Source organism: Glarea lozoyensis (genome assembly GCF_000409485.1).
Source record: "Glarea lozoyensis ATCC 20868 chromosome Unknown GLAREA1, whole genome shotgun sequence".
In the NCBI taxonomy this organism is placed as follows: Eukaryota; Fungi; Ascomycota; class Leotiomycetes; order Helotiales; family Helotiaceae; genus Glarea; species Glarea lozoyensis.
The window spans coordinates 1,027,753-1,054,780 of NW_007360983.1; the positions used below are offsets into that span (position 1 = coordinate 1,027,753).

General features: G+C 46.0%; 13 protein-coding genes across 13 annotated transcripts; 10 read left to right on the plus strand and 3 right to left on the minus strand.

Annotated features, from left to right (window-relative positions):
* Positions 1-605: 605 nt before the first annotated feature.
* Positions 606-1,832, plus strand: GLAREA_08989 (Heme-dependent catalase-like protein; the record flags this gene model as incomplete). The annotated part of the gene is made up of 4 exons (XM_008077950.1): positions 606-786; positions 841-1,166; positions 1,223-1,258; positions 1,311-1,832. 4 exons carry the CDS (start codon positions 606-608, stop codon positions 1,830-1,832), a joined length of 1,065 nt encoding a protein of 354 aa, XP_008076141.1.
* A 404-nt stretch (positions 1,833-2,236) lies between these two features.
* Positions 2,237-3,179, plus strand: GLAREA_08990 (uncharacterized protein; the record flags this gene model as incomplete). Its single annotated transcript, XM_008077951.1, has 2 exons — positions 2,237-2,924; positions 2,962-3,179. 2 exons carry the CDS (start codon positions 2,237-2,239, stop codon positions 3,177-3,179), a joined length of 906 nt encoding a protein of 301 aa, XP_008076142.1.
* Positions 3,180-4,812: 1,633 nt separating this feature from the next.
* On the plus strand, positions 4,813-7,552 carry GLAREA_08991 (uncharacterized protein; the record flags this gene model as incomplete). Its single annotated transcript, XM_008077952.1, has 4 exons — positions 4,813-5,036; positions 5,086-5,650; positions 5,703-5,888; positions 5,939-7,552. 4 exons carry the CDS (start codon positions 4,813-4,815, stop codon positions 7,550-7,552), a joined length of 2,589 nt encoding a protein of 862 aa, XP_008076143.1.
* A 327-nt stretch (positions 7,553-7,879) lies between these two features.
* Positions 7,880-9,577, minus strand: GLAREA_08992 (RNA-binding, RBD; the record flags this gene model as incomplete). The annotated part of the gene is made up of 5 exons (XM_008077953.1): positions 7,880-7,984; positions 8,035-8,124; positions 8,157-8,827; positions 8,878-9,336; positions 9,403-9,577. 5 exons carry the CDS (start codon positions 9,575-9,577, stop codon positions 7,880-7,882), a joined length of 1,500 nt encoding a protein of 499 aa, XP_008076144.1.
* A 459-nt stretch (positions 9,578-10,036) lies between these two features.
* Positions 10,037-11,642, plus strand: GLAREA_08993 (Acetyl-CoA synthetase-like protein; the record flags this gene model as incomplete). The annotated part of the gene is made up of 2 exons (XM_008077954.1): positions 10,037-11,479; positions 11,538-11,642. 2 exons carry the CDS (start codon positions 10,037-10,039, stop codon positions 11,640-11,642), a joined length of 1,548 nt encoding a protein of 515 aa, XP_008076145.1.
* A 974-nt stretch (positions 11,643-12,616) lies between these two features.
* Positions 12,617-13,557, plus strand: GLAREA_08994 (RING/U-box; the record flags this gene model as incomplete). Its single annotated transcript, XM_008077955.1, has 2 exons — positions 12,617-12,997; positions 13,042-13,557. The coding sequence occupies 2 exons, from the start codon at positions 12,617-12,619 to the stop codon at positions 13,555-13,557; spliced, it is 897 nt and encodes a 298-aa protein (XP_008076146.1).
* Positions 13,558-14,043: 486 nt separating this feature from the next.
* Positions 14,044-14,856, plus strand: GLAREA_08995 (uncharacterized protein; the record flags this gene model as incomplete). The annotated part of the gene is made up of 2 exons (XM_008077956.1): positions 14,044-14,755; positions 14,807-14,856. The coding sequence occupies 2 exons, from the start codon at positions 14,044-14,046 to the stop codon at positions 14,854-14,856; spliced, it is 762 nt and encodes a 253-aa protein (XP_008076147.1).
* Positions 14,857-15,802: 946 nt separating this feature from the next.
* Positions 15,803-17,382, minus strand: GLAREA_08996 (uncharacterized protein; the record flags this gene model as incomplete). Its single annotated transcript, XM_008077957.1, has 6 exons — positions 15,803-15,955; positions 16,041-16,187; positions 16,235-16,448; positions 16,500-16,666; positions 16,728-17,113; positions 17,169-17,382. 6 exons carry the CDS (start codon positions 17,380-17,382, stop codon positions 15,803-15,805), a joined length of 1,281 nt encoding a protein of 426 aa, XP_008076148.1.
* Positions 17,383-17,836: 454 nt separating this feature from the next.
* Positions 17,837-18,350, plus strand: GLAREA_08997 (60S acidic ribosomal protein P1; the record flags this gene model as incomplete). Its single annotated transcript, XM_008077958.1, has 4 exons — positions 17,837-17,905; positions 17,976-18,053; positions 18,110-18,251; positions 18,304-18,350. 4 exons carry the CDS (start codon positions 17,837-17,839, stop codon positions 18,348-18,350), a joined length of 336 nt encoding a protein of 111 aa, XP_008076149.1.
* A 664-nt stretch (positions 18,351-19,014) lies between these two features.
* Positions 19,015-19,755, minus strand: GLAREA_08998 (Dimeric alpha+beta barrel; the record flags this gene model as incomplete). Its single annotated transcript, XM_008077959.1, has 4 exons — positions 19,015-19,056; positions 19,158-19,306; positions 19,418-19,473; positions 19,520-19,755. 4 exons carry the CDS (start codon positions 19,753-19,755, stop codon positions 19,015-19,017), a joined length of 483 nt encoding a protein of 160 aa, XP_008076150.1.
* A 1,054-nt stretch (positions 19,756-20,809) lies between these two features.
* Positions 20,810-21,779, plus strand: GLAREA_08999 (HMG-box; the record flags this gene model as incomplete). The annotated part of the gene is made up of 2 exons (XM_008077960.1): positions 20,810-20,933; positions 20,983-21,779. 2 exons carry the CDS (start codon positions 20,810-20,812, stop codon positions 21,777-21,779), a joined length of 921 nt encoding a protein of 306 aa, XP_008076151.1.
* Positions 21,780-22,954: 1,175 nt separating this feature from the next.
* On the plus strand, positions 22,955-23,689 carry GLAREA_09000 (uncharacterized protein; the record flags this gene model as incomplete). The annotated part of the gene is made up of 2 exons (XM_008077961.1): positions 22,955-23,372; positions 23,433-23,689. 2 exons carry the CDS (start codon positions 22,955-22,957, stop codon positions 23,687-23,689), a joined length of 675 nt encoding a protein of 224 aa, XP_008076152.1.
* A 1,858-nt stretch (positions 23,690-25,547) lies between these two features.
* Positions 25,548-26,372, plus strand: GLAREA_09001 (uncharacterized protein; the record flags this gene model as incomplete). Its single annotated transcript, XM_008077962.1, has 1 exon — positions 25,548-26,372. The coding sequence occupies one exon, from the start codon at positions 25,548-25,550 to the stop codon at positions 26,370-26,372; it is 825 nt and encodes a 274-aa protein (XP_008076153.1).
* Between the last annotated feature and the right edge of the window lie 656 nt (positions 26,373-27,028).

Here is a 27,028-nt window from a genome sequence, read left to right on the forward strand (position 1 = left end):
GGCGCTCTCCCAGAATTTAGTTTGAGGATATAATAATTCTGTTCGATGTTGTAGAACCTCGTAATCACGTCCTCTCACGGTTTCGCGCTAGAAACAGCCTAGCGTTACTGGAGTGGCCCTAGCTTTCCTCTCCATTCACCCCACCCCCCCTTCACCTGTCCGAAGATCTCAAAACTCCGTCAGACTTCGACGCGATCACCTCCCCGCACGCTCAGCCATTCACAGTCTTTATTTTGCATGATTTGAGACATTGACGAGACCTCCTCTTGCTAGGCGCCATGGAAACGGTCTAAAGCATGCGGGGAGACGCATTGTCGCTCTGACCTAAGTGTTCTAGTCTCGCTTGTGCGAGTAACCTGCCTGCAACTGTGCTAATATACTTGCTAAACCTGTAGGGCCACGGTTCTGATGGCAGCGCTTAGATATTTCAAACTAGTCAATTAATTAGACAAGGCAAGAAGTCTAGACTGAATACCATCATATTCCATTACCCCGCGCCACCATAATGGTTGTATATATTCTCGTAGTCTTCCACATATCAGCAGAAGTGATTCAATAATACGACCATTTCACATTCTACTACACATCCTCGAATCTTAACAGCCATGGGATCACAAGCTGCCGATGACCACTCGAATGGAGTGTCCTCCCGTCATTATATCAGATGGGACTCCGAGGGTGTGCAGTCCATACCATCTAATGAAGCAGAAGACATCAAAGCTGTTGCTGAGATGATTAATTCCATTCAAAGAACGCAATTCAACAAAGCCAGACACTGCTTCAGTGGTAAGTTGAGCCATGCCGCAAATCAATCTCCACACAGATGCTCAACGCCTATAGGTACGCATGCTAGGACCCAAGGCGTAGTGAAAGGAAAGTTGATTGTTGGAGACCTTTCATCACATCTAGCACAAACATTGTTCTCTCACCCTGGAGAGTACCCGATTTGCATGAGATACAGCACAGAGCCAGGTGATCCAGGATTGGACGACAGAATCCCGCAGCCACGGGGTCTCGGAATCAAGGTGTTTAAGGTCGACGGCGAGATGTTTGAGGCGGGAAAAGACTTTCCAACTCACGACATTGAGTTCAACAGCACGCCGGCATTGGATCTCGCTGATGCAAAGACTACTAGAGAGATCGTTGACCTACGTATCAAGTATGGTGTGATAAGAGGAAGCTTTATGAGATGTTGGAGGCACGAAAAGATACCGAACTCCAGAAGGCTCGTGATGAAGTGCACAATACCCATCTGACTGTACGTGCTGGTTTCTTACAATTAAGATACCATTGGTACTGATACTGTGCAGTCAATTCGTTATTATTCCCAAACAGCATACCGTTATGGGGACTTTATTGTCAAGTACTCCCTTGTACCATCCTCAGAAGTGCAGAAGAAGCAATATCAGGAGGCAGTGAAACCAGACTCCCATCCAGACAACATTCTGAGTTCATGGGTGAAAGAGTTTTACGCAAATAATGAGGCGGAGTACCTCTTCCAGGTTCAGCTTTGTGAGAATCTTGAGGACCAGCCAGTCGAGTACGCAGGCAAAACATGGGATGATGAAAAGTATCCATGGCAGACGGTGGCTAAAATTGTCGTGCCCAAACAAGATAGTATGATACCAGCCCGAAAGACATTCTGGGAGGACCATATCAGACTAGATCCGTTCCAAGGGCTAAAAAGCTTTGAACCCATCGGCTCCCCAAACAGACTTCGTCGTGTTGTCTATCCGGCCAGCGCAGCTCTTCGTCACGAGCTCAATGGGAGAAAAGAAGTTAATATGACTAGTATTGATCAACTTCCCGACGGGGGCTATGTTGAATGCTGAGCCAGGACCCATGCCTGTGTACACCTACACATCTACTAGTTAGTATTGGAATTGTAACATGAGACTTTCATTTTGAGGTTCGTCCGAGTTCACTATACACATGTCAATTTCATTGTTTTGTAGGTAAAGTGCTCAATTTCTCAAGGAACATATCCATCCGCTGGCTGCTGCACATATTATGGAGTCTAAAAGAATTGACTGTTGGGGCGGATTCCAGTTCCTTTCATATCTGAGCGGTACGGTGAATTTGCCTCAAAGCTTTTGCGGACTCTGCTGAATTCTGGGTGGAGATACTGGCACAGGTCTCAACTATCATGTTGTCTCGAGATTTATAAGATATCAAATTTTAGCTAGAGCCAACCACCACCTAGTTGCGCTTTACAATCCCTGATATCCACGGAGATATGGACCCTTCTGAGCTTACGAAATCGTCTGAATCTCAAGTTACCGACCACAACAACCATGCTTCTACAAACTTGTCATTGTCGTCGAATTTTTCGGATCAAGGCCGAAGTGCGGCGACATCACATCCATCCATATCTTTTTCTGGTTCCTCAGTTCTCAAAAATGCTGCAGCTGCCTCGAATATCTCCAATCCGCTTGACTTATTCAATACTACAGTTCCTCCGCACACAACTCCTTCCGAAGGTTTCTCTGGGCTTCAAGGGCAACAAGGGATCCTGAACTTTGTCAATCCTTTTCTTGACATACATGCACATAGAGCTCCCCCTAAGCATGCACTTCACTGGAAAGTTGCAGAAATTGATCGTCGTAACGCGTCCCCATCACCATCAGTACTCTCAACATCACAAGATCCTCCGCTCGAGATACAGACAGCACCCATTCCGTTTCCATATCCACAGGCACAAGTTGCACCGATTCAATCTCCATTTACGGAGGCAAAGCCATCAAGCTTCAGCATGGCCAACACCGCAAGACTAAAATTGACGAAACCCACGGGTTGCATTGAGAGGGACGCAGCTCCATTCCAACCATCTAGAAGCAGAGATCCCTACTCACGAGTAGAAGACGTATTTCAAAACATCTGTTTTCAACCTGATTACTTGTGTCATTCTTCTGAGGAGTTGAAATGTAATTATTATCTAACGGATTAGCTTGGGGAGCACAGTCGATATCCTAGAGGCTGACACCAAATTAATTGCTACGTCTCCACCGACGATTGCTTTACCTCGAGCACAATTTGGCCCATCTAAAAATGAAGAGGTTTTGTTGGATAGGGAATACACTGAGTCTGAGGTCGAGCAGCTGCTAGATAATCACCCATTGTTTATACAGGCTGTGGCTAGGAGAATCAAAAGAGCGAGTGGAATGGCCGGAAGTTTCTGAAAGTAGTGGTCATGAGAGTGTGAGGGTCCTGGTTACTCGTATTCGGTATCGTAACTCTTCATTGGGAACATGGGTGGAAATTTCGCCATCTTTTCAAATTGCGTGTACGTAAGAGAGCTTTGTTTTCTAAGTAAGATCCCTTGTTCAGCTATCATAGACAAATAGTTGCTTGCTCCCAGCAAATTCGGGTCCAAAACTCCATGTTACTTGTACGTAAAAAGCTTCGACAGATATAATACATTTCAGAACAGAAAATGGAATATACTTGCGCAAGTAATGACTCTAGCCTCCCAACAGAATCAAGATTCAATAACTGCTAGGAACTGAATGGCACAATGGCACAATGGCACATACTTCTTGTGCCTGATATCCTAAGAAGGGTTATTAGAGGCTATCTTGGTGCCTGCTCTCCCAAACCCTGAGGGGTCTTCAAGAAGCTAATCTGGTGCTTAAAATAGAGTAAGCCGTTCACAACAACCAAATTTCTCCCATGGGTTAGGAGTAAGTACCGTAAGTAATAAGCAGACAATTTGAGGTTGTGCAATTGAAACGAAACGATGAAGGTCAGCTGCGGAGATGGGTCATATCCCGTACCAGCGTTAACATCTGGGTATCATCAGAGTCCCAATTACAAGAAAATGATGATCAAACTTACTCACAACCGTCGACCACTTAGAATTCGAAGACTAGTCGAGCAACTGGAGTTACGTTGGCTGTATCTGTCGAAAATGATGAGGCGAAGGATCCGACAGGTTCATTCTTCAAACAGTATCTGTGAACATTAGTGCTCACACTATAAGTCTGTCACGCCAGCCTATGTGTTAGATTGCGTTTCGGTGTTTCATTCCTTATTCTCCCCCCATTCAAATTCTTGTCTGTCTCCGTGCGAGACAAATGTCGTTCATGAGCAGAGACAGATGAAAGCGCTCCTTTTTGAGCCCCTCACCAAAGCATTACCGTCCCCACGCTCAGCTATTGCAAAGAAAAAAAGATCTCATGGCTGGAAGTATTCATCAAGAAGAACTCTCCTATGTTTTAGCTGCCTTACATCGTTCGAATTATGTTGTGTTTTCAGGATCCGGACTTGCTCCTTTTGTTGGTCCTTCCTGCCTTCTCTACGCTCAGAGATGCAACCACCAGCTGCCACTCTAAGCGCCAGGTACCCTCTGACGTTAGTCAACAGACCTGAATCGATCCTGCACATCTAGGACTGTTTTCACCCCGTCTCTTTCGACCCCTGTCGATCGGGTGTGAGTTCATGTTGCAAACTTGACGTCTCTCGTTCATCCATATTAATTCTTGGCTTCTTCAGTAGGCTCTCATTCCATACTTGCCATAACAAGATTATCGTTATTTCCGCGTTGAAATTCTTTAAGTCTCCTGTACGTTACCTACTTTGACAACAGTTCGAAACCATCCATCACAGACCCGGCCGCAGTGTCTTCCATCGTGGATTGCTGAACGGACAGACGAGCTATAACTTACTCGGACACAACAACAAGGCAAGATGTGCGGTCTACATACATAACTGAATCAGTTAGCGTATTGGAGAGATTCAGTCTTGAGAGAAACACCCAGTTCATCACATCCTTTTTCCAGCGTCTGCGATATTTTTGTTATATGATCCATCATCATGTCAATCCAACCGCCGTTGAATAACTTCACGGGAATCACCACAATGAACGCCAATGTGACGGGAGTATATGGAACAAACCTCACTGCTCTGGAAGGCCATATTGTTTCCCGAAGAGCCAATCCTGGATTCGTGGTGCTCTCTTACATGATAAGTTATGTAGGAGCATGGACGACAATGGAACTTCTCCATAAAAGAACTTCCTGGAAAGGCATATACAACTGGTACCTAACAAGTCAAAGCTCTTTAAAAGTCTGTCTGACAATGCTTCAGGGGACTTCTTCTCGGCTCAGCGATATCGATGGGTGGCGTTGCAACTTGGTGCATGCACTTTATTTCAACGCGTGCCATCATTTTGGGGCATGGGGAACCAGAAATTCAGATCTCATACAGCACGGGGTACACAGCTCTCTCGTTTTTTGTCCCGGTTGTCGTACTCATGATATCTTTCTGGACGATAGGGGCCAATGACATAGTCAGCATACCCCGAGTTTGCCTAGGGGGAATGCTGGCAGGTTTGGGGTTTAGTGGGATGGTTTACTTGGGTCAAGCAGGTATCTCGAACTATGTCTGCATTTATCTCGTCGCCTATGTGATTCCGTCCGCCATCATCGCCTGCCTTGCCAGTATGGTGGCTTTGTTCGGATTCTTTCACTACCGCTCGAACTGGAATACATCGTGGTGGAAAAGAGCCCTTTCTGGTCTCATACTCGCTACTGGAGTGACTGCTATGCATTGGATCAACATCGCTGGTACTGAGTACCAACTGAAAGTGGTAGATGTCTTTCCACCAAGTAATAGATCCAGGAACACCACGGTGACCATTGTCATCGTCTTTGTAAGCTTTCCTTGTCCGAACAAAGTTTATATTCAGATTCTAATCAAGATAGTCGACATGTGGCTGCGTTGTACTTATGTTTCTTTCGATTGTTGCTCAAGCTCACAGACTTCGGAACATAACCCGAGCACAACAGGTGGTCGTTGCCGCAGCAGTCTTCGATGTCGACAATCGAATTCTCGTCACCCCAGGCGGCTTACTACCCAGCAAAAAGATCACACACCAATTTCTGGAACGGGTGAGCCCTGTCAACACATACTATGTCAGATCCTGCTAAAAGTTCGATAGTCATTCAACGACGTATTTAACGCCTCACACCCAGTGTTTTTATGGATATACAGGACGTCCCACAACTGGTCAGGTATCTCATATCTGGTTCCCGCAATGCGTAGACATATTGACGCGGCTGGTTTTGGTCATCAACACCTCAGGTCAAAATCTTATGCTAACCTTATGACGGAAGAGGGTGACCCCATTGAGGATTACTCCCTCGTATTCAGAGAGCTCTTTTGTTTAGCAACCGCAGATCTTGCAATCCACCTCGAGAGAGATATCGATGACATGGGCATACTATACGAGGAAATTACTGCAACTGGACACCTTTCTTCCGGAACTAGAAAGATAGACAAGGCCAAAGCTATGGTCGCAAAGGGCCGACAACCAATTGACCCAGAGCGCGGAACCATTAACACCGCAGGCGCTGCTGTAGAAAATGTTGGCAAAGGGCAATTGCTATTTCTCGTCAGTCGCGCAGATAAGACCGAGGCAGCAGATCTACAAGCTGCCGGATTTCGATTCGCACCAAAGGAAATGGTGTTGCCCATGTTGTCAGCTTGTCTTCAAATAGATGACAGAGAGATCAGTCGTCGTATAGACCTCCTGATCGACTACATTGGCGACTCGCATATCCTCTCCCCAGGTGTTCATGTCTCATGCTTCGCGATTAGGGCGTCAATCGGCGCCGGCTTCGATGTGCTGGCCAGGAGAGATGCTAGGAATCTCCTTCCGACAATGCAAGTTCCTGAGCTTCGGACGCTAGAGCCATGGCAGTTGGATTACTTAAAATCCATGGAACTCCTTAGCGTAGCTGCAACCATGAAACTCTTTAACAAAGACTCCAAGCCGAAAAACCCGAATGCTGAGCAGCGAGAATTTGCTAAAGCCATGTTGACAACACTGGAGGCAATAAAAGATGAGATAGACGATCCGTTCTTCAACGATGCCCAACTCATTGCGCAACCCATCGAAGCACCCTGCAAGGGAGACAGTGATCACGGTTCTACAGGTGTTGCCTTGCTCATTACTTATAAGATTATAGTTCCAATCCATGCTCGGGCGCCTGGTAAGAAGCTAGATTTCGTACCTCTGAATTTGTTTCGAACACAGCAGCGAGTCTACCCTAATTCTCCCGACCATATACATCTAGCACGAGAAACGTTCCGCGAGTTCTCGAAAGTGCTTGATATGACCGGCTTCGATGAGGACTCCCACATGCGTGCTGCCCCTTCCAAGAGCAAGTTTTCTTTTAGGAAGATGGCAACTCGCAAGAAGAGTGCTGAAGCCCAGGTCGGCGAGCCCATTGATAAAGACGGAAGGGGCGTGTCACAATCTGGTAGTGGTCACCTGAAGCCGCCCGGTTCATCGAAGATCAAGTTTTGGGAAAAGGGCCATAGGAAGGGACTGGACAACTCATCGCAGGAAGGATTGATAGGCCCCGAGGATGAAAGTGCTGATTCTGAATTTCCGACGTCATCAAACGAAAACGGCATAGAGATGAAGAAGTTGTCCTCGGAGCACATCGAGAAGAAGGCCGGCCCCAGTAAAGACGAAGGAGAGAAGCGGACGTATATCGATGAGATGTTTGCTATCACTATCAAGACGAAGGAAGGGGCGAGGGTATGATGCTTGAAAAATTAGGGTTCGGAGTCAGGATAGGATGCTGGGATTCGCCGGATAGTGCGATTAATGGGAAGAGCGTGTTGTACAGTATTGGAATGGAGCTTTTCCCTGTACTTAGGGAAACCGAAACGCTTGTCGATGTATCTTTAGTGGGCGTCTTTGACGGTCTGATAAACCGATTAAGTCGTACAACTATGTCTTACTGCGCCCAATGTTTCTCCCCAAAGCACCACTCCTGCGACAGCCACCATCAGAAGCATAGCTCATGTCACCTTCCCCATAATCGACCATTCCTTACGAGATATCAAATTCAATGTGATGGTTAGATCCTTAAAACTTTGCTTCGTAGTTGCCGGTTTCAAATGTTTCCGTGTCGTAGAAGAGGGCTGAGATGGTGTTTCCATTGAAGATACGACCCTCCAGAGCGTTTACAGCCTGCGCGTTTGATGTTAGCAATTGAAGGAACGGTGAGAAGATAATCTCACCCGAAGAGCTGAGAGCTGGTTTGTGAATTTCACGAAGACCTTTGGCGTTTCGCCATTCCTGTCAATATAAACTCGTTCCACGCGACCATACTAAGAAACCCATTAGCAACAATCCATGTAACTTGCAAAAAGCTACAAGCCTTTTCGTCGCATTCGTCTCCGATTTCCTGCATCAGGCCTCCATCTCCAGCAGATTCAACTTCCTCATCGAGATTCATGCCATCAACCATACCTCGTAGTACAACAACCTCTGACATTGCTCCAAACTTCCCAGTCTCTGATTCCTTCTCTGGAACATTTTTTTTACCTCCTATAATTTTACCTCTTCCACCAGGGGGATCACGGAAACCTCCACCTTCAGCATCAGATTTCTTTTTCCGCTTTTCAATTTGCACACGTAGAGGATTTACAATGCCTGAGCCGTCCGCTCCAAGTCCTGTACCTTTACTCCAACCATATTTAGACATCAGCCGCTCAGCAAACCCTTTCTGACCTGGTCGACGTGAGCGCGGTGTGTCTTCTGTGACTGTTAGCTCGTCGCCTTCTTCCGGTTCCGCGGCAAGAGCTTGTTCGAGTTCTGCTTCTGAACTGGGAAGCTCGCTGGGTGCGGGTGGGAGATTGTAGCGCACTGGTGCCCTGGATATAGCTCCTTCAATAATGGCTGGTTTGGGAAGCTCCAAAGCTGGCGGGTTTGTTTCTAGAGGTGGTGGAGGAGGAACAGTGCTTGCTTTTGGTGATGGTGGATCTATGGGAGGAGGTGCGAAAGAATAATTCGAAGGAGGTGCAAATTGACCTGAAACATCATTAGCAGAAGGATCTTGCCTGGGTCTGGGATCACCGTACTGTTCATTTGAGGCCGGTAGTCCTCATCATCGCTGTCCTTTTCACTCTCGGACTTTCGTGCCATTCTATGGGCATACAGCCGATCCTTCCATTCGCGAATTTCTCGAATCTTCTCATCACTGTGTTTGTACTCCTCATAACTATTGGGTCGTGCTGGGTCATAGATATCGTCCCAATCTTGTGCTGCAACATGTTCTTCTCTGTGTTTGTTCTTCCTCCTCTTTCGGCCTCCTCTTTGTCGCTTCTCCCCCGCATAAAAGCCGTTCACATCGTCATCGTCCCCAGTCGCAGTCCAATCGGCAAGAGTACTCTTCACTGCGGGCTTCGCGGTTTGTGGAGGTTTCGATATTGATGCTGGAAAGCTTCCTGTTTCCTGTGGAACAGCTTTCGGAAACTGGCCTTTTGGCTTAGCTTTTTGTGGCAGCTGGGGTCTCTTCGTTGGCTGAAAGCGTAGCGTAGCTATGAGACGAGACACAGAGAGTGAGCAATCCTTTTCGAAAACTTAGAAGAAGGAGAATAGTCTACCAGCATCTATGTTGGGTTTCTTGGAAGAAGCATCTTCTTGGACATCAGGATTGGGTTTAAAGACGACAGGGCCTCTTGAGACGGTCGCAGATGAAGTCGTGCTGTTTGAGTCAAGCAGGTTTGCGTATAACGAGAGGCCCGCTCTCGGTACTGGAGTTGAGTTTGGCTTTGACATTATGGTCGGTGATGGTTCGCGGGTTAGAGATCATAGATTGAGGTTGACATCCAGCCTGACGCGTGAGGCTGCCAAATCGAGAATATGCGATATAAAATAAGAGGTCCACAGATGCGGTTTACACGTGAGGCTGAGCTGCAGTTCCTGTCGAAAAGCGGACTAATCTACCGGGGTCTGCTTCGCCATAATTTGTCACAAAGCTTAGCTGTTTTGGACCAGTAAGAAACTGACCACGAATTACAGCATGGCCCATGCGAACTCCGTAACTCGGTGATAAGATGGGAAGATCAAACCGCTTCCTGTCACGTCACCGTCCCAAGAGATCTCGAAGCTGACCAGTACAGCTTTAGGGACGAATTGTTCTGTAAACAACCTGGAAGCTTTTGTCGATTGATTCATTTTAGTATCATTTTGCTGAATTATCGAATTGCAATTGCAATCCCACCTCAAATTTCCACGATGTCTGCTACAACACTCTCCACTTCCTTCTCGTCCGGGGATACTACTACCGCCATCATCATTCCTGGCAAGCAGCCTCTTACTATATCGTACCAAAACCTTTCTGCTGAAATTTTATCATTTCAAAAGAAACTTGCCAAACTCGGTGTCACTCCAGAAGCGGCCGTGTCGATCGCTCTTCCCAATACTTACGAATTTATCGTTGCTTTCCTAGCCAGCGCCTGGCAAAGAGGTATCGCGGCTCCTCTCAATGCGGCATATAAGCAGGAGGAGTTTGAGTTCTATATCGATGACCTGAAATCCGCGGTGGCACTAGTGCCAAAAGGATCGTTCGAAAAGGATGGTGCTGCGGTGAAAGCTGCAAGAAAATACAAAGCAGCAATTGCGGAATGCTATTGGAATGGACAAGAAGTGGTGCTCGATGTGAAAGACGAGGGGAAGCTGAAAGGGAAAGGAAACCAAAAAGTTGAGCAGGCTCAACCTGACGATGTCGCCTTGGTCCTCCATACTAGTGGTACAACTGGACGACCAAAGGCAGTGCCATTGACACACAAGAACCTTACAAGGACAATGAAAAACATCAAAGATACATATCAGCTTTCGCCCGCTGATAGGACGATGCTTGTTATGCCACTTTTCCATGTCCACGGGTTGCTGGCGGGCTTCTTGGCACCGTTGTACTCAGGCGGTTCAGTCATCGTCCCTCTCAAGTTCTCTGCATCCGAATTCTGGGACGATTTCATCACGCACAAGGCGAATTGGTATACGGCAGTTCCAACCATTCATCAGATCTTGCTTAAGAATCCGCCTCCAACTACAAAGCCTAATATCCGGTTCATTAGATCGTGTTCGTCTCCCTTGTCACCAACAACCTTCCATCAATTGGAGGAGACATACAATGCTCCGGTTTTAGAAGCATATGCCATGACAGAAGCTGCCCACCAGATGACCTCCAACCCTCTGCCACCAGGAAAACGCCAACCGGGAAGCGTAGGTATTGGGCAAGGTGTAGAAGTCGCGATTCTCGACCAGGAGGGGAAGAAAGTGAAACAGGGGTCGGAAGCCGAAATCTGTATTCGTGGAGAGAATGTTACTAAAGGATATTTAAACAATCCCGAAGCGAATAAGTCTTCCTTCACGAAGGACGGGTATTTCAGAACTGGCGATCAAGGAAAACTCGACAAGGATGGATATGTGATCATTACTGGCCGAATTAAGGAGCTGATCAACAAAGGTGGTGAGAAAATCAGCCCAATTGAGCTTGATAACGTACTTGCCAGACACCCGAAAGTCAGCGAGGCTGTCAGTTTCGCTATCCCTGATGAAATGTACGGTCAGGATGTCGGCGTTGCAATTGTGCCTAAAAGTGGAGAGAATTTGGGCGAGAAAGAATTGAGAGAATGGGTCTCGCAGAAGGTTGCCAAATTCAAGATTCCCAAAAAGGTATGTAGACCTCCCACTGAGATTTTGGTTTTGAGTCATTGTTAATTGACACGCGCAGATTTACTTTACGGACAACATGCCTAAAACAGCAACTGGAAAAATCCAAAGGCGTATCGTTGCAGACACGATGATGAAGCAAGACCAACCTAAAGCCAAGCTATGAAGAGTTTGTTTATGCACCCTTGTTCTGTCCAAATTTCAATATACCATCAATACCTTGTTATGTCATCAATTACATGTATTATTGATAGAATTAGATATTGGCATATACATAATCAAGAATATCATGTAGTAGTTCAAATTGGCTGAGGACGGTCCGCCGTGATGAAAGAAGTGGCAGTGACCTGCAAATGACCTAAATAGTGTCTTGGATACCTAGGTAGATTATGATACTTCGCGCCAGAAGACCTTCTCATAACACCAGATATCAAAATAAAACTTCAAAGATGTATTATGAGCTTTCACGTCAACATGGTGTCTCAACCGCGTCTTTTATTGTCCACCGCAAGCACCCTATACCAAAACTCAGAAGCTGACACGTTGAGTGTACGCACATAGCGAAGCTGTTAAGCCACAACAGAGTTTTTAAGGCTCTAGGCAAATGAACAGCATTTTAAAAGGCGCAAGAATCGTTCTGGGTCATTCAGTAATATGTAAAAGGCTACGTTTTGTAAGCCAGAACAGGGGTATAGAATGCCGTGGTTTATATGTAAAGACTGAAGAAGAAAGGAGGAAACCATCGCTGAATTTTCCTATTTTAAATAGAAACGCTAGACTTGATGTGGATGGCGGGGATAGCTGCAGGGATGTATCTACCATGTGACTAGGTGGCGTTCTCGCGTTTGAGGTCTCTTGAACGTCGTTTCTTCACCGAAATCACCTTCAACTTAATATAAACATCAATGTGTCTGCTTCGAGTAGTATTCTAGACAGAGCTAGAGTAAAATTTGTCTTGTATTTTCAATTCTGTCCTATCTTCTTCCAACATTTAAGAGCTGCCTCTTGCTATCAAATTTGATATCGTTTTCCAACACCATGTCGACCCGCAAGAATAAATATCCCAAGACCGAAGAAAAACCAGTCTCAGGCCCGAGCCGAAGGGTCCGGATCCCAGAAAATAAAATAAAAATATCGAAAATGACTCAAGGGTCATCCTCTGGGGAGCCTACAAAAAAGCGCAAAGCCCGTGACAACGGTGCGGATGATGAGAGTAACGAGAAGCCTGATTCTAAGTCGACCACTAAGAAGAAAAAAACCGAAATTCTCGAGGAAAAGAGACTGAAAAGATATAGGGCAAAGGCCCCTTCGTCGTATCTTGAGCGTTTGAGTCGCGTGAAGAGTCAACGTATGTTTCTGATTGACAGACATAAAATTACTAGTGTGGATGGTGTCGATGAGAAGGAAGTATTTGATATTGCAGGTACTACGGGAAATATCTACCAAGTAACGATAAGCAGAATTCCGACTTGCTCGTGTCCGGATTATCTCAATGGAAATCAGTGCAAACACATTATCTACGTAGGTTTTAAGACAATGCTTGCGAGTGGTGCTGATGTCCATAGGTTCTCGTCAATATCCTGAAAGCCCGTGAAGATCTTTCCTTTCAGCTAGCGTTTTTGACAGAGGAATTGGCAGAGATGTTTGCCAATGCACCGGAAACACCGCAATCGTACGATGGTGCTCACGATGCCACTGACACAGGGGGTCGTCGCAAACCTATAGAAGGAGACTGCCCAGTATGTGTCATGGAATTTGAAGAGTCTGATAGATCGGAAGATATAATCTGGTGCAAAGCTGCGTGTGGAAATAATATCCATCGTCATTGTTTCGAGCAATGGGCTAGAAGCAAGCCGGGGGCACCAAAGTGTGTATATTGTCGCACGGTTTGGAAGGGAGACGAGGACAGCTTGAAGAGGATTGCCAAAGGAGCAGGCAAAGTAGGCGCAGAGGGGTACATTAATGTTGCGAGTGAGTTAGGTTTGAGTGCCGAGCGAGATATGAGCTCTTACCATCAGCATTGGGTTGATCGCGAATTCGGTCGCAGGCAGTATGGCGGATATGGCTACGACCAATATTAACCATCCAACGTTGATTGTAGAATAAGATGAAAGCGCTGGACTCACTTGGGGCTGATCACCGAACACCTGGGCAATTGGCAGGTCCGTCGTCATATATCGCGTCGTGCGTCTTCGAATCTCACGCTAACTATCTCGCAGCTACCTAGTAACCGTCGCGTCTTACCCCTATGAGCAAAAGAAACCTTTGAGAGGACGCCAATGGCACAAGACTGGCTAGCCTGATTTAAAACTTTTTTGGTCGGTGGATCCACTGGAAGGCGTCTTCTACTCAAGAAGGGAGGCCTGCCTCTTTTGTGTCCATTGCATCTCTCATGAACTATCACCAGAGCTACTTGCGTTTTCCACCTGTCGCAACCCGCGTTGCGATATCAGCTTCAATTGGTTTGTAAAGTTTCAAACGGCTCGGAACACTCTTACCATATATTATCGCTAAAACGATTCGAGAGCGAAACAAATCTGGCAGTCCAAGGGACCGCAAAATCGAACATGGCTTTCTACAACCAATTCAACCATCAGGTCGGCGAATCCTCGCGGTCCAACCCCAACTTGACACCACCTCACGATCAATTCCATAATCATGTGAACCATAAAGGTCGCTCACGATCTAACGCTTACCTACCACCGCCCCTCAGCCAGTTTCAAGATCATTCGCAACCCAATGACCTGCTACCACCCCCATACACCCCATCCACGTTTACCTTCTCTACGACTGCTCCACAATCATCTTCTTCGTTCAAGAGAAAAGCCGGTTGTATGGGCGCTTCACATGACATTTGTGGCACCAAGAAAATAAAAAGTAGCTGTTCCTCTAGCGCTTCGCTCCAACATAGGCCGCCCAATACTACAGAGATTGTCCATAATCGCCATATGTCCGACTCAGCTGAGATTGCTAGTGGGCGATCAGGGGTCCAGCCCGATGGAGGAACTACTCGTCGCCTTTTCCAACGGAGCCCTGATAATAGCGATGCGGCAATAAGATTTTCAAGAGCTGCACCATCGTCGACGGGAGACGAATCCGATCAGATGGATTCCCCTGCAGTCTTTCCATCAACGTGTAGCACAGCTTACACATTTTTAACATCGCGTTCGGACTCACACCCTTGCGATAACGGACATCTCTATGAAGATACAGGTCGCAGATATGATACCAGAGAAATGGCCGATCCTGATACTGAGATGACTGTGGATGCTGAAATAGGTACGTACTTATCATCACGCTCCACACAGACTATTTGGCTGATTGATGGAGTTACCAACGGGTGCTTGTATTGTACCAATGATGCGTGTGCTGGATGTTGAGAAGATAGCATGTCTTTTTGTTTTTGAATATCAGGTTAACCACGGTTGACTCTGTCGTTGGGTTGTTTTTATAAGGCGTTTGAAGTGGTAAAGGTAGAAAGCCTGGATGTGCAATGGTTGGGAATGGCATAGGATAGAAATGGTACATTGTGGAGAGTTCTGGCAACCTGCTGACGAGTTGGAGGTTGGAGAATTAAGGGGACAGGGGTCACAATTGGAGTTGGAAAGCTGGCAAGGTTTATGTCAAAATTAGCATCGAGTGAATTGAACAACGAGTAACCCGAACCAAGACTTGGACCGTACAGGTAAAATTAATAATATTCATTCATGCATTCGCCTTGCCACGTGCTTGCTACCCAGAATTATACGGCATTTTATCAAGAGATACCCGCACAGGAGACGAAATAATGGTCAGTCGAATCCTGATATGTCGTCGACTAAGTGGACAAATTATCGTCTATTTCATCTACCATATCTAGTAAACAGGTTGGACCTGTGAAACTCTGTTGAAACCCAAATAATAACTGTAACGACTTTCCCGCTCTAGATCGGCCTTTGAAATGACAGAGTAGCCAAGAGATTCTACCCCCTAGGTATATGGTCCTCTGAGGTAGCCCGCTGACGAGGAAAGGCGGGAGAGCGTTCGTCTCTATAAATTCAACATTTAGTGGCCTTTCTGAACACAGTATCATATATTTAATAGTTACACTTTATGTCAACTAAACTCCTACGCGTGATTATGTCCCTCCAAAGCCTATGCAATATGTCTAGGCTCAGCCGTATAAACATACCATCGATGCACTATCTCCCCCCCAGTAATTATCCAATATGTCTAACCCACCCAACTCTTATCGTATAGTATTTTACAGCCCTAGGTTGTAGAGTTTCCTTAGAGGCCGAAACAAAACCAAACCTTGTAACGCCTACTTTGCGAACAATCAAGTATTTAATCATCTGTTTCCTGCTCCGCAGCGACACGCAGCTCATAGTTTAGCTCGAAACATTCGGAGAGAAGTTCAATGACGCTTCCTTGGCCTTCGGGAATTTCTTTTCCAACCATGAACTTCCCGTCTACCCTCATATTATCCAGGGAGTTGAGCTATGAGATTGTTAGTGGCTAACGCGACCGAAGCGGGTGTACCTACCTTCATACTGTATGGATACAACTCTCTCGGTGAGCTTACCCCACCTGAATTTTGAACTTCCAGTAGGCATCGCTTCAGTGTCTGCAGTTGATTATAAACAGGCAAAAGTGCTTCTGAAACTGGCTCAGAGGCAATCATTAGAAAGTATATATATGCGTAACTCCGGCGAATGAGGTAGAGTAATGTCTGACGCTATGTTAGCACTTGATTTGGGCAAAAGTTGGGCCACATACCCTTTGTACATAAAGTTCTGCAAAGTTGCCTTCTGAATCAACAAAGTTGCCATCGATACGGCTCTCGTCAATCCTGTCCAGTTGTCTTTGGTAATCATACAGATCGGTCTCTCTAAGTGACCATGCTTGAGTAAGAGAAAGCTTTTCTAGTTTATTCCGGATCTCAACAAGCGTTTGGTATTTTTCGCGGAAAGGCTCTGGGCAGACTCCTTTTCTGTTTGACAGTCAGCTATGTTCCTCTAAACTTGAGTGTGCGCATGCTCACCGTTCCAAAACCATATTAGCCCAGTAGATTCCCTTAGTTAAAAGCTCAGAGACCTCGTGATCGCCTGCTAACACCTCTCCGTTTACTGTAACGAACTTGCCTTCTTTTCGCTGGGCGTCAATTTCTTTCAACTGCGCTTGCAACTTCTGGACCTCAGTGGCAGAAAACTATTCATGAACATATTAGTCCTTCGTCAATTGTGTATTCGCCTATAGATATAAGACATACCTTGGACTTAGTGTTTGCAAGGGAAAGGGACCGGAGAATTGAAATCAACTTCTCATAAGTTGGCATGATCTCATCCGATAACCGGGCGAGACGTGTATTTAAGGTTACCAGAGAGCGCTGGCATACCTCGATGCGGTTTGAAAGGAGCGTGATGAAGTTTTCTGAATGAGACGAACTAGCAGCTTTCACCATCTCCCGTAGTCTCTCGAGTGTCTGCGAAATGTGGGCTAGATCTTTCTCCGAGTAGATATCCACCTCAACCAAATGGTCCAGTAGTCGTTTTATGGTCGAGGTTAGGGCGTAAGCAGCTGGTGCCTCGTTGTTGCGACCAATGGTCATAAAGAAAAGTGAGAGAAGCTGAAAACATCCATCCAATACGCGATCAACTAGCCGTGAAACTATCAGTATATATACTGTCTCTGTCTAAGCAGGCAGTCGAACCTTGATTATCTTCCGTCGGCTTGTCCGCTCTAATTTCATTGAGCAACTTGACTTGTTCGACGACCTTGTCATACAATGGCATTACATCGGAAGATTTGACATATGTTGTACGATCCTGCTTCAAAAGAGTTAATTGGTCCCGCAAGACGCGTAAAGATTGGAGGACTGGTTGTTCTCGTGGGTCGAGCGGCGGAGGTAGGTTTGGGGTGTCCATTGCGGGGACAATTCAATGCCTGTTCTTGTAGTTGCGTGAGTATGTTAAGCTCGTAACAATAGTCATCTGCTGCGTCGAGGTTGTGGGAGTATTCGCGCTGATATCCGGGATGCTGCTCCGTCTGGACGAGCACGAGAGAAGAGAATCTTGAGATCTACGAACTGCGAACTGCGAAGGGCTGAGGGCGCGGGGAACCCGGGCAAGGCTAGCCTCACTCCGGCGGGGCTAGTTCATGATAAGCACTGTGCTTGATCGCCCAATCACAGCTCACGTCACGCCCCACCTCGAACTTTCCGCGCACACTCGATTAATTTCTAAATTCGTCTCGGTTTTCAACTTCCCACGAACAATCCCACAAATCAACACGAACTTGTCGTTTCAGTCTCCGCCCAATTCGCGGTTAAAGTGATTGATTCTCCTGTTCATCCCAAACAATTTTCATAAATCTAACAAAATGTCGAACGCCGAACTTGCTGTCTCTTACGCCGCTCTCATCCTCGCCGATGACAAGGTTGACATCACCGTAAGAATCCTTATATCCTCACCATGCTGCGGCATGGAGGAAAGCTCTACCATATACTAACTCTACCCAGGCCGACAAGCTCCAGACCTTGATCAAGGCTGCCGGTATCGAGGATGTCGAGCCAATCTGGACCTCTCTCTTCGCCAAGGTACGAAATTAAACTCGAAACTGAGGGAGGAGCAGTTGCTGATATTTGGATTTTAGGCCCTCGAGGGTAAGGATGTTAAAGACCTCCTGTTGAACGTTGGATCCGGTGGAGGTGCCGCCGCCGCTGCCCCATCTGGAGGTGCTGCTGCTGGAGGTGATGCTGCCGCTGAGGAGAAGCCTGCTGAGAAGGAAGAAGAGGGTAGGTTCAATCGGCTCTGTCAACTGATACGACATGCTGACATTATGCCTAGCCAAGGAGGAATCCGACGAGGATATGGGTTTCGGTCTTTTCGACTAAGCAATCACTTATCTCCCGTTTGTTCTTACGAATGCATAGCAACGGTTCACTGGGTTGTGGGGAATCATTGGGCTGGTTGGGAAGCTTACATAGATAAGCAATCTCTAGACGGATCACCACACGAAATTTACCGGCCTGGAAATCATTGTGCATTATGTGTCATGAAATTTGAAAGCTACCGTGATAATTTTCATTTGTGCTTGGATGGTGTACTAACATTGCCTCTGCGCGATTTGTGGAATCGTATGCGTTTCGCATGGAGCAGACGTTTAAGGGTAGTAGTCATTTTAGTACGGCGTCCCTTATCACAAATTGAAGGACTCCTCTCGGATCTCAACCAAAGACTTCACACGCCCACGGCCATGGAACCGAGCGGACTGAAAGACTATGTCACAACTCATGAAGAATGATGAATGTCGCAACCTTATTCGAAACAAATGTTGGTTTTTGAATGTTCCCAATATATTGAAGTTTACACTAAATTTATGATATCTGAGTGTCTCCTTGATTCAGTAGCATGGATTATAATTTCTTCACATCAACAACCACTTTTCCTATAAACGAGGCTTCTTGCCTAGCTTCCTCGCAGGTGCATCGGTTGGTCAATTCAGAAATGTTTGATAATCTACAGGTACCTGCAGAAATCGATGGTAACGTACGGTTCTTATGGCATTCTGAAAGCGCATTTGAATGGATACACCTGGACCTAAACACAAAAGCAATTAGCAATACTGAGTCTCTCCAGAAGAATCCACACATGGCTACATCTATCTGAGATCAGAAACAGCAAAAGAGTTTGAAACTTACCTTACTAAAATCCCAAACCTCATTCTTGGCATAAATGTCATTCTTCAACACCTCAAATATCTCCTCCTTAGACGCAGCAACGCATACTAAGGCACTGCCCACAATACCCATTGCTTCTCCTTCTTTTGGAACTTCATCTAAGATTGCACCTTCGCTTTCGTTAGCTTGCCAACCCCTCCGGCTTCCCTGTAAGACGGCACAAGTGCTACGCGTTCGTCCCACGGAATTTGAGATGAGCTTAAGAAAGAACATAAACATACCTCCCATTTTATAAAATCCGTTGTCGACATTCTTAGTTAGACCTTCAAAATGCTTTCTGGAGATATTTAGTACATGTGAATCAACAGGGCGGGAGAACCAACGGTCTGACTTCCATCCTCTTCGCAAATTTCCCCTCTCCATCTGGGAGTATAACCAACCACTCGAACTTCCCTTCTGGAACCGTGATTGGATTTGCTGATGCCATTTTCCTGACTTGCTGGAATCTGGGTGCCCGAAATGCTTTTATACTAGAAGAATAACTCAATTGAGCTCCAGGAATTGGGAGGCGTAAAGGAAGGGGAAGCTGGAGAGCTCGGGTGAGTGTTGGAGCTGCCATTTCGCATATGTGAAAGCCGACGTTGTGAGATGTGGGGAAGTTTGGTTCAGGTGGGGTGCTCAAACTACATGCACACCTACTGTTTAAGTAGTGATAAAATCACACCGGGAGAGGTTATCCTGCTTCTGTAGCCGTCTAGGATTCCAGCGAAAATCTTCATATGACTGAGCTAAAGGGCAAGTGGAAAAGTTTAGGTGAGTGTCCCTATGGAAATCAAAGACGCGGTCAGCCGGGGCGGTTCAAAGCTTACCGTGTAAGTAAACATCGTCAAAACAAGGGCGTATAGACGACACGTACCTTCTTTGGGATTTTGAAATTGTGATATGCTCAGGGGGTAAAACTCTTCAGACTTTTGACCTGAGAAAATGCGTAAGTGGTCCTATGTTATGGGGATTTATATCACACTAACAGCGATGAAACTGGACTTTCCAGCTTGGACTGAAGACGAACTCCGACTCCTGAGCTGCGGGAAGATGGCTCAACTACGACACGGACACTGCCGAGAAGTAAATTCACAAAAAGCGGTGATAGAGAGTAGCTCCGGAGGACAAAATAAGTGGCAGTCACCTACCCGCATCTTTTAGACAAAATAGCAAGTCGACTTCGAACAGAGCTTAAAAATTCACATTTACTTAAAACAATCGACGCAAGTGTGATAATGTTCTAAGTTGATCCACTGAATATACGATGTTTCGTCAACTTAGTCGAAGAAATACTCTGTTTCGGCTGCCACTTATTTGTCCTCCGCGAGAGCAGGTCTATTGGCCATAGCTGCCAATAGTGCTGAACGCGTTTCATTGTATTCTGGCGTGTGGGTCTACGGGCTCCAGTATGATGTTTATTACAACTAAAGTTTAGTAGACATGATGCAAATTGTCTTTGACTTGCCTACATCCGTCCTTGGCCAGAAGGTGTGAAAGTATTCGGGTTGATCTTCGAAGGTGATGCCTACTAGAACCGAAGTCCATAAGTCCATTGACAGTTTTAGTTCCTCGAACTTACGATAGCATCTTACGACAACGTTTTAAAAGCTACACAGATCGATATTAATACAATGTTTGCGGTGACAAGCAAAACTCCTGGCGAGGGGCGTCGAGCTTATTCTCCATCAGCATACTTCTTCTTTGCCCACGAGCAGCGAGTCAACCTGCAAGAAGAATATCCAGATGCCACGATTAGTGAACTTCCTCTTACCGAGCATGAAACATCCGATCTAACTCATTTTAGGTGCAATACAGAAGACATCAGCCCAATTATGGCAGAAAATGAACACATCCGAGCGAGCTCCTTATGAGGAATTGGCGTTAGTTGAGAGAGAGCGCGGTATATGCGCCGTAACGCCTTTGGGCAAACCAACATTTGAGGTGTTGACGCCTTCGACTCCGTCTATCAACACTCCGGCAGGTGGTCCTTCGTTCAGCGAGCTTGAGGTGCAGGCACCTTCAACTTTATCCGTCAATATTCTAGCAAATGACGATTCATTCAGCGAATTGGGAGAACAGGCCGACGTTGAATTTCTACCGACCAGCAGCTGGACGGCAATCAATACCCCAGGTCGGCAGAATGATACAAGTAGCACATCCTCAACACAACCCGTCGTCAGCGGCTCTGCAATATCAGAACAACAGATGCTGATTGGTATTTCCTCGACTTTCTTCAGCGTGGTGGAAACGGAGCACGACGATCGTCCTTACATTTACACAGTCTCGGTCTTGAAACTCCCTCTAGGGGTATATAGAGAGCACCAAGAGAGCATCATTCATTTCTACCTCAATATGACAGCCGCCAACAATTATCTTCGACACCTATGTGAGCGACGCCTCAATTTAGACGACCCAATGTCGTGCTATGCTCATGGAACCAACAGCGACCAAGGCTTGTGGTTTGAGAGAACAGATGAAAATGGAAATGGTTATCGGATTCTAGCTAAAAAGCGATGCGTCGACGTGGATGGGAGACGTGAGCGAAAGGTTCAAGAGGAATGGGGAAATCCGCATGCCAGAATTAGACATCAGCCGAAATGAGAACGAAGAAGGATTGGGTCCCACAAACTAACGTCAGGGACGAGGATGGAGGCAGTGGCTAATTGAGGTTTGAGGACTCATCGTATGCAACCGCAAACAGTATTTCACTTTAGTACGGCCTGAGTGTTACCGATTATTGCAACTTTAATGTTCTTTGCTGGTGGAATTTCTTAAAAATGTATCAAAAAATAGTAGTGTTTTGAAATGTCTACATTGTGCCTTGACTTTATCTACCAGTTCCTACCCTAAAAACTCTACAGTACACCCATATCTTCAGACCACTATCACGAAATTACATTTGACTAAAATGACTTCGGTTCTTGAAACTCACAGTGACCTGCAAGACATTGTGTCAGAAAGTGAAGAAGCTCGAGATTGCCCTGCATGCCAGGAATTCCATTCATGGAAGAAAGGCCGTATCATAAGGGGCAGGCGATTGTGGTAATTTGGATGGAAGCTAGCCTTGTCGGATCTTTCACGTAGTCGTGGTGCCAGATTTACTATTGACAATGCGCTGCACTTCTTACCAAAGGCATACTTCAGTGCATATCTTGCGAAATGACTGACAGCTGCCGCGCCGGGGCGTGATTGACATGACAGTATCGTGACTAGCCTAAAACTCTCTCATGAAACAATGTTTACACCTCTAGTAGGTCAATATTGTTTCTGAATATATGAAACATTGTACACTGTATACCAATATTCCAACGATTATGTACGTGTTTGCTGGCAAGTGACAAAGCAAAGCGATTGATATATCTTGATGACCATAGATCTAGGTCTTCTCCACCACTCTGTATTTGTTGAACATTTCCCGGAGCATCCGCCTACGGAAAGACTTTGCATCATAGTCGGGAAACCCGATCTAGAATTGTTGTTCTAACCACTAAGGAAGTTTAGTCCCCTGCTACTAACCACAAGCTAGGCCATACCACCCCACGAGCTGGCCGCGTGATTAATCTCATTAACTATCGTGAATCTACAGACGTTCACCTAATTGTAGATTATATTTTAAATCTTTTCTACATCTCCATCAAGAAGATCTTCACTCTATCATTATCTCATATCCTCTACCCTCGTCACTGCCGACCATTTTACGAACGACTTAAAGGGATCTAAGAACAAATTCTCTGAGGATAGCAGATCACGAGACCATCTACGTGGAGGATTCTAATATGAAATGGAGGAATGGAATTGGAGGTTTCAGAGACGGATGTGGCATGAAACCACAAGTATACTTCCGGGACATCGATTACACAAGGTCGACAACGATTCAGATACTGCCATCGTTATCGCCATGTTCTTCGAACACACCCAATCCTGAAAAGACGATTACAGGTGAAGATCTAGCACCAACAGAAACCCAAGCTAAATCTGAAAACCAACGGGACCAGTCTCAGGCTCACCACATGGTCCGCGAGATATCTGATAGCACGAATTCTCTCACAAATACGTGGAGACCTGCAATGAAATTACCAGAGGAGGTTGCTTATGAAACAAAGTCGATCAACCGCCAGAGAATTCTTCTCTCGTATGCTGGACTCTGGAAATCGTTTTCTCACAGGGAATTTGACACAGTGAGTCAGATAGATCGTGAGTAAATAGCGCTGTGGACTAAAGCACTAATTTGTTGATCTAACTGCATTTCTGTAGTCGTGATGTTGCTTGGAGGCGCAGATGGACGATACTTTGCTGCATGGATGCGGGAAGCCGAGGAACAATTTCCACGGAAACGGTCGACTGAGAAAGCAAGTTGGGTATTTGGTGGAAGGTGTGCAAGAAAGGAATGGAGGAGGCAAAGAAACATCATCGCCTGGGCATTGATATGTGTACATCTCGCCGAGCCGGAGTGGGTGAAATCCTTCATTCCTCGAATTGGACAAAGACCTGTCCTATTTAGGGAAGTTTGAGCCCAATCGTTTTGCAAAGTTAACATTATTTGCCACAGGGTGGTGAAGATCATTACCGGTATTGTGAGCAGGAAATACAAGTGGAGTGACCAGAATATCTTGACACAATGCAGATGTTTAAAAAAAGCACAATTTTTCATTCATTCATTGCTTTCCCTGGAGCACCAGTATCAAAGCTACATGTGATTATGAATATAGTCAAGGCCGAAAGTTTGTGAAGGTTCGATAGCCCTTGTCCACACTTGCTCACAACCTCTCTTCAGTCATCGGAAAAGTGTTACGCCGGCCACAGAGCTGAGATAAGTTGTAACAGAACCTGAAGTTATAGACCTTAATGCGAATAGGGCCATCATAGATGATCCCGAAAACGCACAAAATAGACAACAGCTTCAGATCCTTCCTGAGGTATGATAGCACCGGCGGCAAACGCGGCACAAAAAGATCCCGTAAGACGACCCATCCTGAAGCCATACTCTAAAATACGACTTAGCTTTCAATAGGTGTCATACTTGCGCAGATCTCTGCCTATCAATATTGATGGAGGACCTGTTCCAGCAAGTGCTGTGTCGTGCAACAGACATAGTTCTTGTCTACAACAGAGTCTTGAATTATGAGACGTTGAGGAAGGTACCCAGACACCACCGGAGTTGTCGAAAAAATGTAAATAGCAACATGCTTCAGATGAACGTTGCAACAAGTGTCATGAGGCGTGAATTAGTCGGACCTTCAGGTAAAGTGAAGCTTCTCGCTAGCTGGATCTTTCAACAGTTGTACGCTGGGGAAACAAACCAGAGCTACGCCACCTGCCATACTGAAGCCAACATAATTGATAGGAAGATGACTCTATCCTTTGCAACTGCTGGGAACTGAATCGTAGGTGACCAAAGACGCACGCATAGCTGGCTGAAGCTCGAAATATGACTGAAGGACAGAGGAGCCTGAACCCCGCGGTTAAGAACCGAGAAAAAACAACATTCCATTATGTGAAATCGTAGAGATTGTTGATGCAATGAATGCATGAGTTTGCCTGCTACTTGACAGCTATTTGATTGGGATATAGGACGAACCGCGAGAGAGACATATTGAAGCCTGACACGCGACGGACAAAATAAGAGGGATTCGCAATCTCGCGGTAACGACAATAGCTTAACACCGATAATATGGCAAGTAATTAGATTAAATCATAGTATATTAGAGTACTTCTCTACGCCTCAGTATTTTCTCAGGATTTTTTGGAAAGGACTTTCGTTCACTTAGACTATAATCTGCGATTTTGGGAAATTCCGCTTCTTCTATCCATCGCGTGCCTAACTGCAGGTAAATATCAAGGTTGCACTGCAAATAGCTTGCAATGCTCGTATGCACACATTTGCTGACCAGGTTGATGCAGACTTGAATGTCTTGTTGTCGAGATGCGTCTCTAATATAAAACCTTACGTCTTCTAGGGTGCTGTCAATTCAAATTGTTAATGCTTTCGAGATTGTCGTCCACACCAGTCACGTGCTTAGCCGCTAAGCTTGCTCTCGGAGCTCTTTACGACCAAAGACTCGAAGTCAACTGAATAAACAACACACATAATCACAACCACACTCACCGTTTTCCACCGCCACCGACTGTGTGTACATTTACAACGCAGTCATATTCTCCTGCTACGACGGTTGACTTGTTATTGCATAGCCAGTCTCAGCAACTATGAATGTTTTGTTGCAACCGACGACGCATGTGTTTTCCGAGTTCCCTTACGACGCACATCACAGACCCAGTATGGATCCTCCCATATAGGGCCCTCTGCCCAAAGTTTTCCCACAACTGACTTTTTCTTGTGACATAGTCTCCCCCCTAGCATCATCTGCCAGAATGTCGAATCGAAAACGCAAAGTTGATGATGATGCCTTTGACGATAACATGTCGATTTCGCCCCAAAACTCCCCCGCTTTCACACCAAGAAGCATCGCTCGACCTTCAAAGAAAGTCAGAGCAAACGAAGTAACCGGGCGGCCACTTGCTCTTCCTCGACTTCTAGAAACCCTCGATGCGGAATCCTTACGATCCGTCCTTCAAACCATTTGCGAACGACATCCCCAGATCGGTACAGAGGTGGTTTCGTCAGCGCCCAGACCATCCGTAGCAGCAACCCTCGATGTTCTTTCACAGTACCAGCATAAGCTACGAGAAGCTTTTCCATTTGGGGGTGCAGGGTCGGACTACGCATATAACAGAGTGAAACAACCTTTAGTTGATTTAATCGAAGCCCTGACCGACTTTACACCTCACTACCTGCCCCCAAACGAAACTCAAACGACAACATCACTCACCTTTCTTGATAGCGCCACGAAGGTGGTCCACGAGCTACCTGACTGGGACAGCCAATCCCATCGACATCACAAGGATAACGCATATGACGAAATATCGAGGGCCTGGGCTATGGTAGTCAGTGAAGCTTCGAAAAAAGGCGGCGGGTTTCAGCTTCACTCCGGTGGTTGGGACCAAAGACTTGCCAAACATAACGAACAAAGTGGAGGACGTATGCAAGTGGCTATTAATGCACTTGGATCTAATTTAGGCTGGATGGGAACAAGTACTGGCTCGAGTACAGCTGCAAACGATAGAGAATCGATCCGAAATCAGTTATTGTCGGGAACATATGGTTCAAACTCGCCGGTCCGGGTTGGTATTTGGTAAACAGCCTGCATTTTGAGGAAAACGTTCAGGTCAGGTCGCAGTCAATGTGGGGAATTTTATACATGGAGAAAGCGAAGATTGTCATTTTGATCGGCATAGAGGTGCAGCTACACGGCGTCTTGATTTGGAGATACCATGGCCACAGGCCGTATCATTCACGAAGCTTATGACTAGTTTTCTTTATAAACCTGTAAGGTTGTTTCTCTAGCATATTTTGGAGTTAGGGCTCGACTGCCTGAGGAGGATTTGGCAGCGTTTTTGCATTGGACCGGAAAGCATGTTTTAGTGTCTGGCGTACATTCTTTTTACTTAATCCAGCGCCGAACATGGTCTTAGTAGATATGACTTAAAAGACTTTGGTACATTAGGAAAAATCCGCGACGAGTTCCTGGAAACTTGTGGCTACCTTTGGGCTTTCTCATATGTGATTAGTACTTTACTTCTTCTGGGACTAATTATGATAATATGAACAGTGGGTGATCATGTGCTTCCTAATTCTGTCTTGTCCTTCTTCTTCAGTTGGCTAGCGGTGAAGAGGATTCGGGTGCAACCTATGGTTCTGGTGCGTTTAACAACCTTGGAATCCGATCAGTTGTCTGTCTCCATAGCTCGCAGATAGAAGGACTCCAACCCAAACTCTATCATTCGCCAAGCGC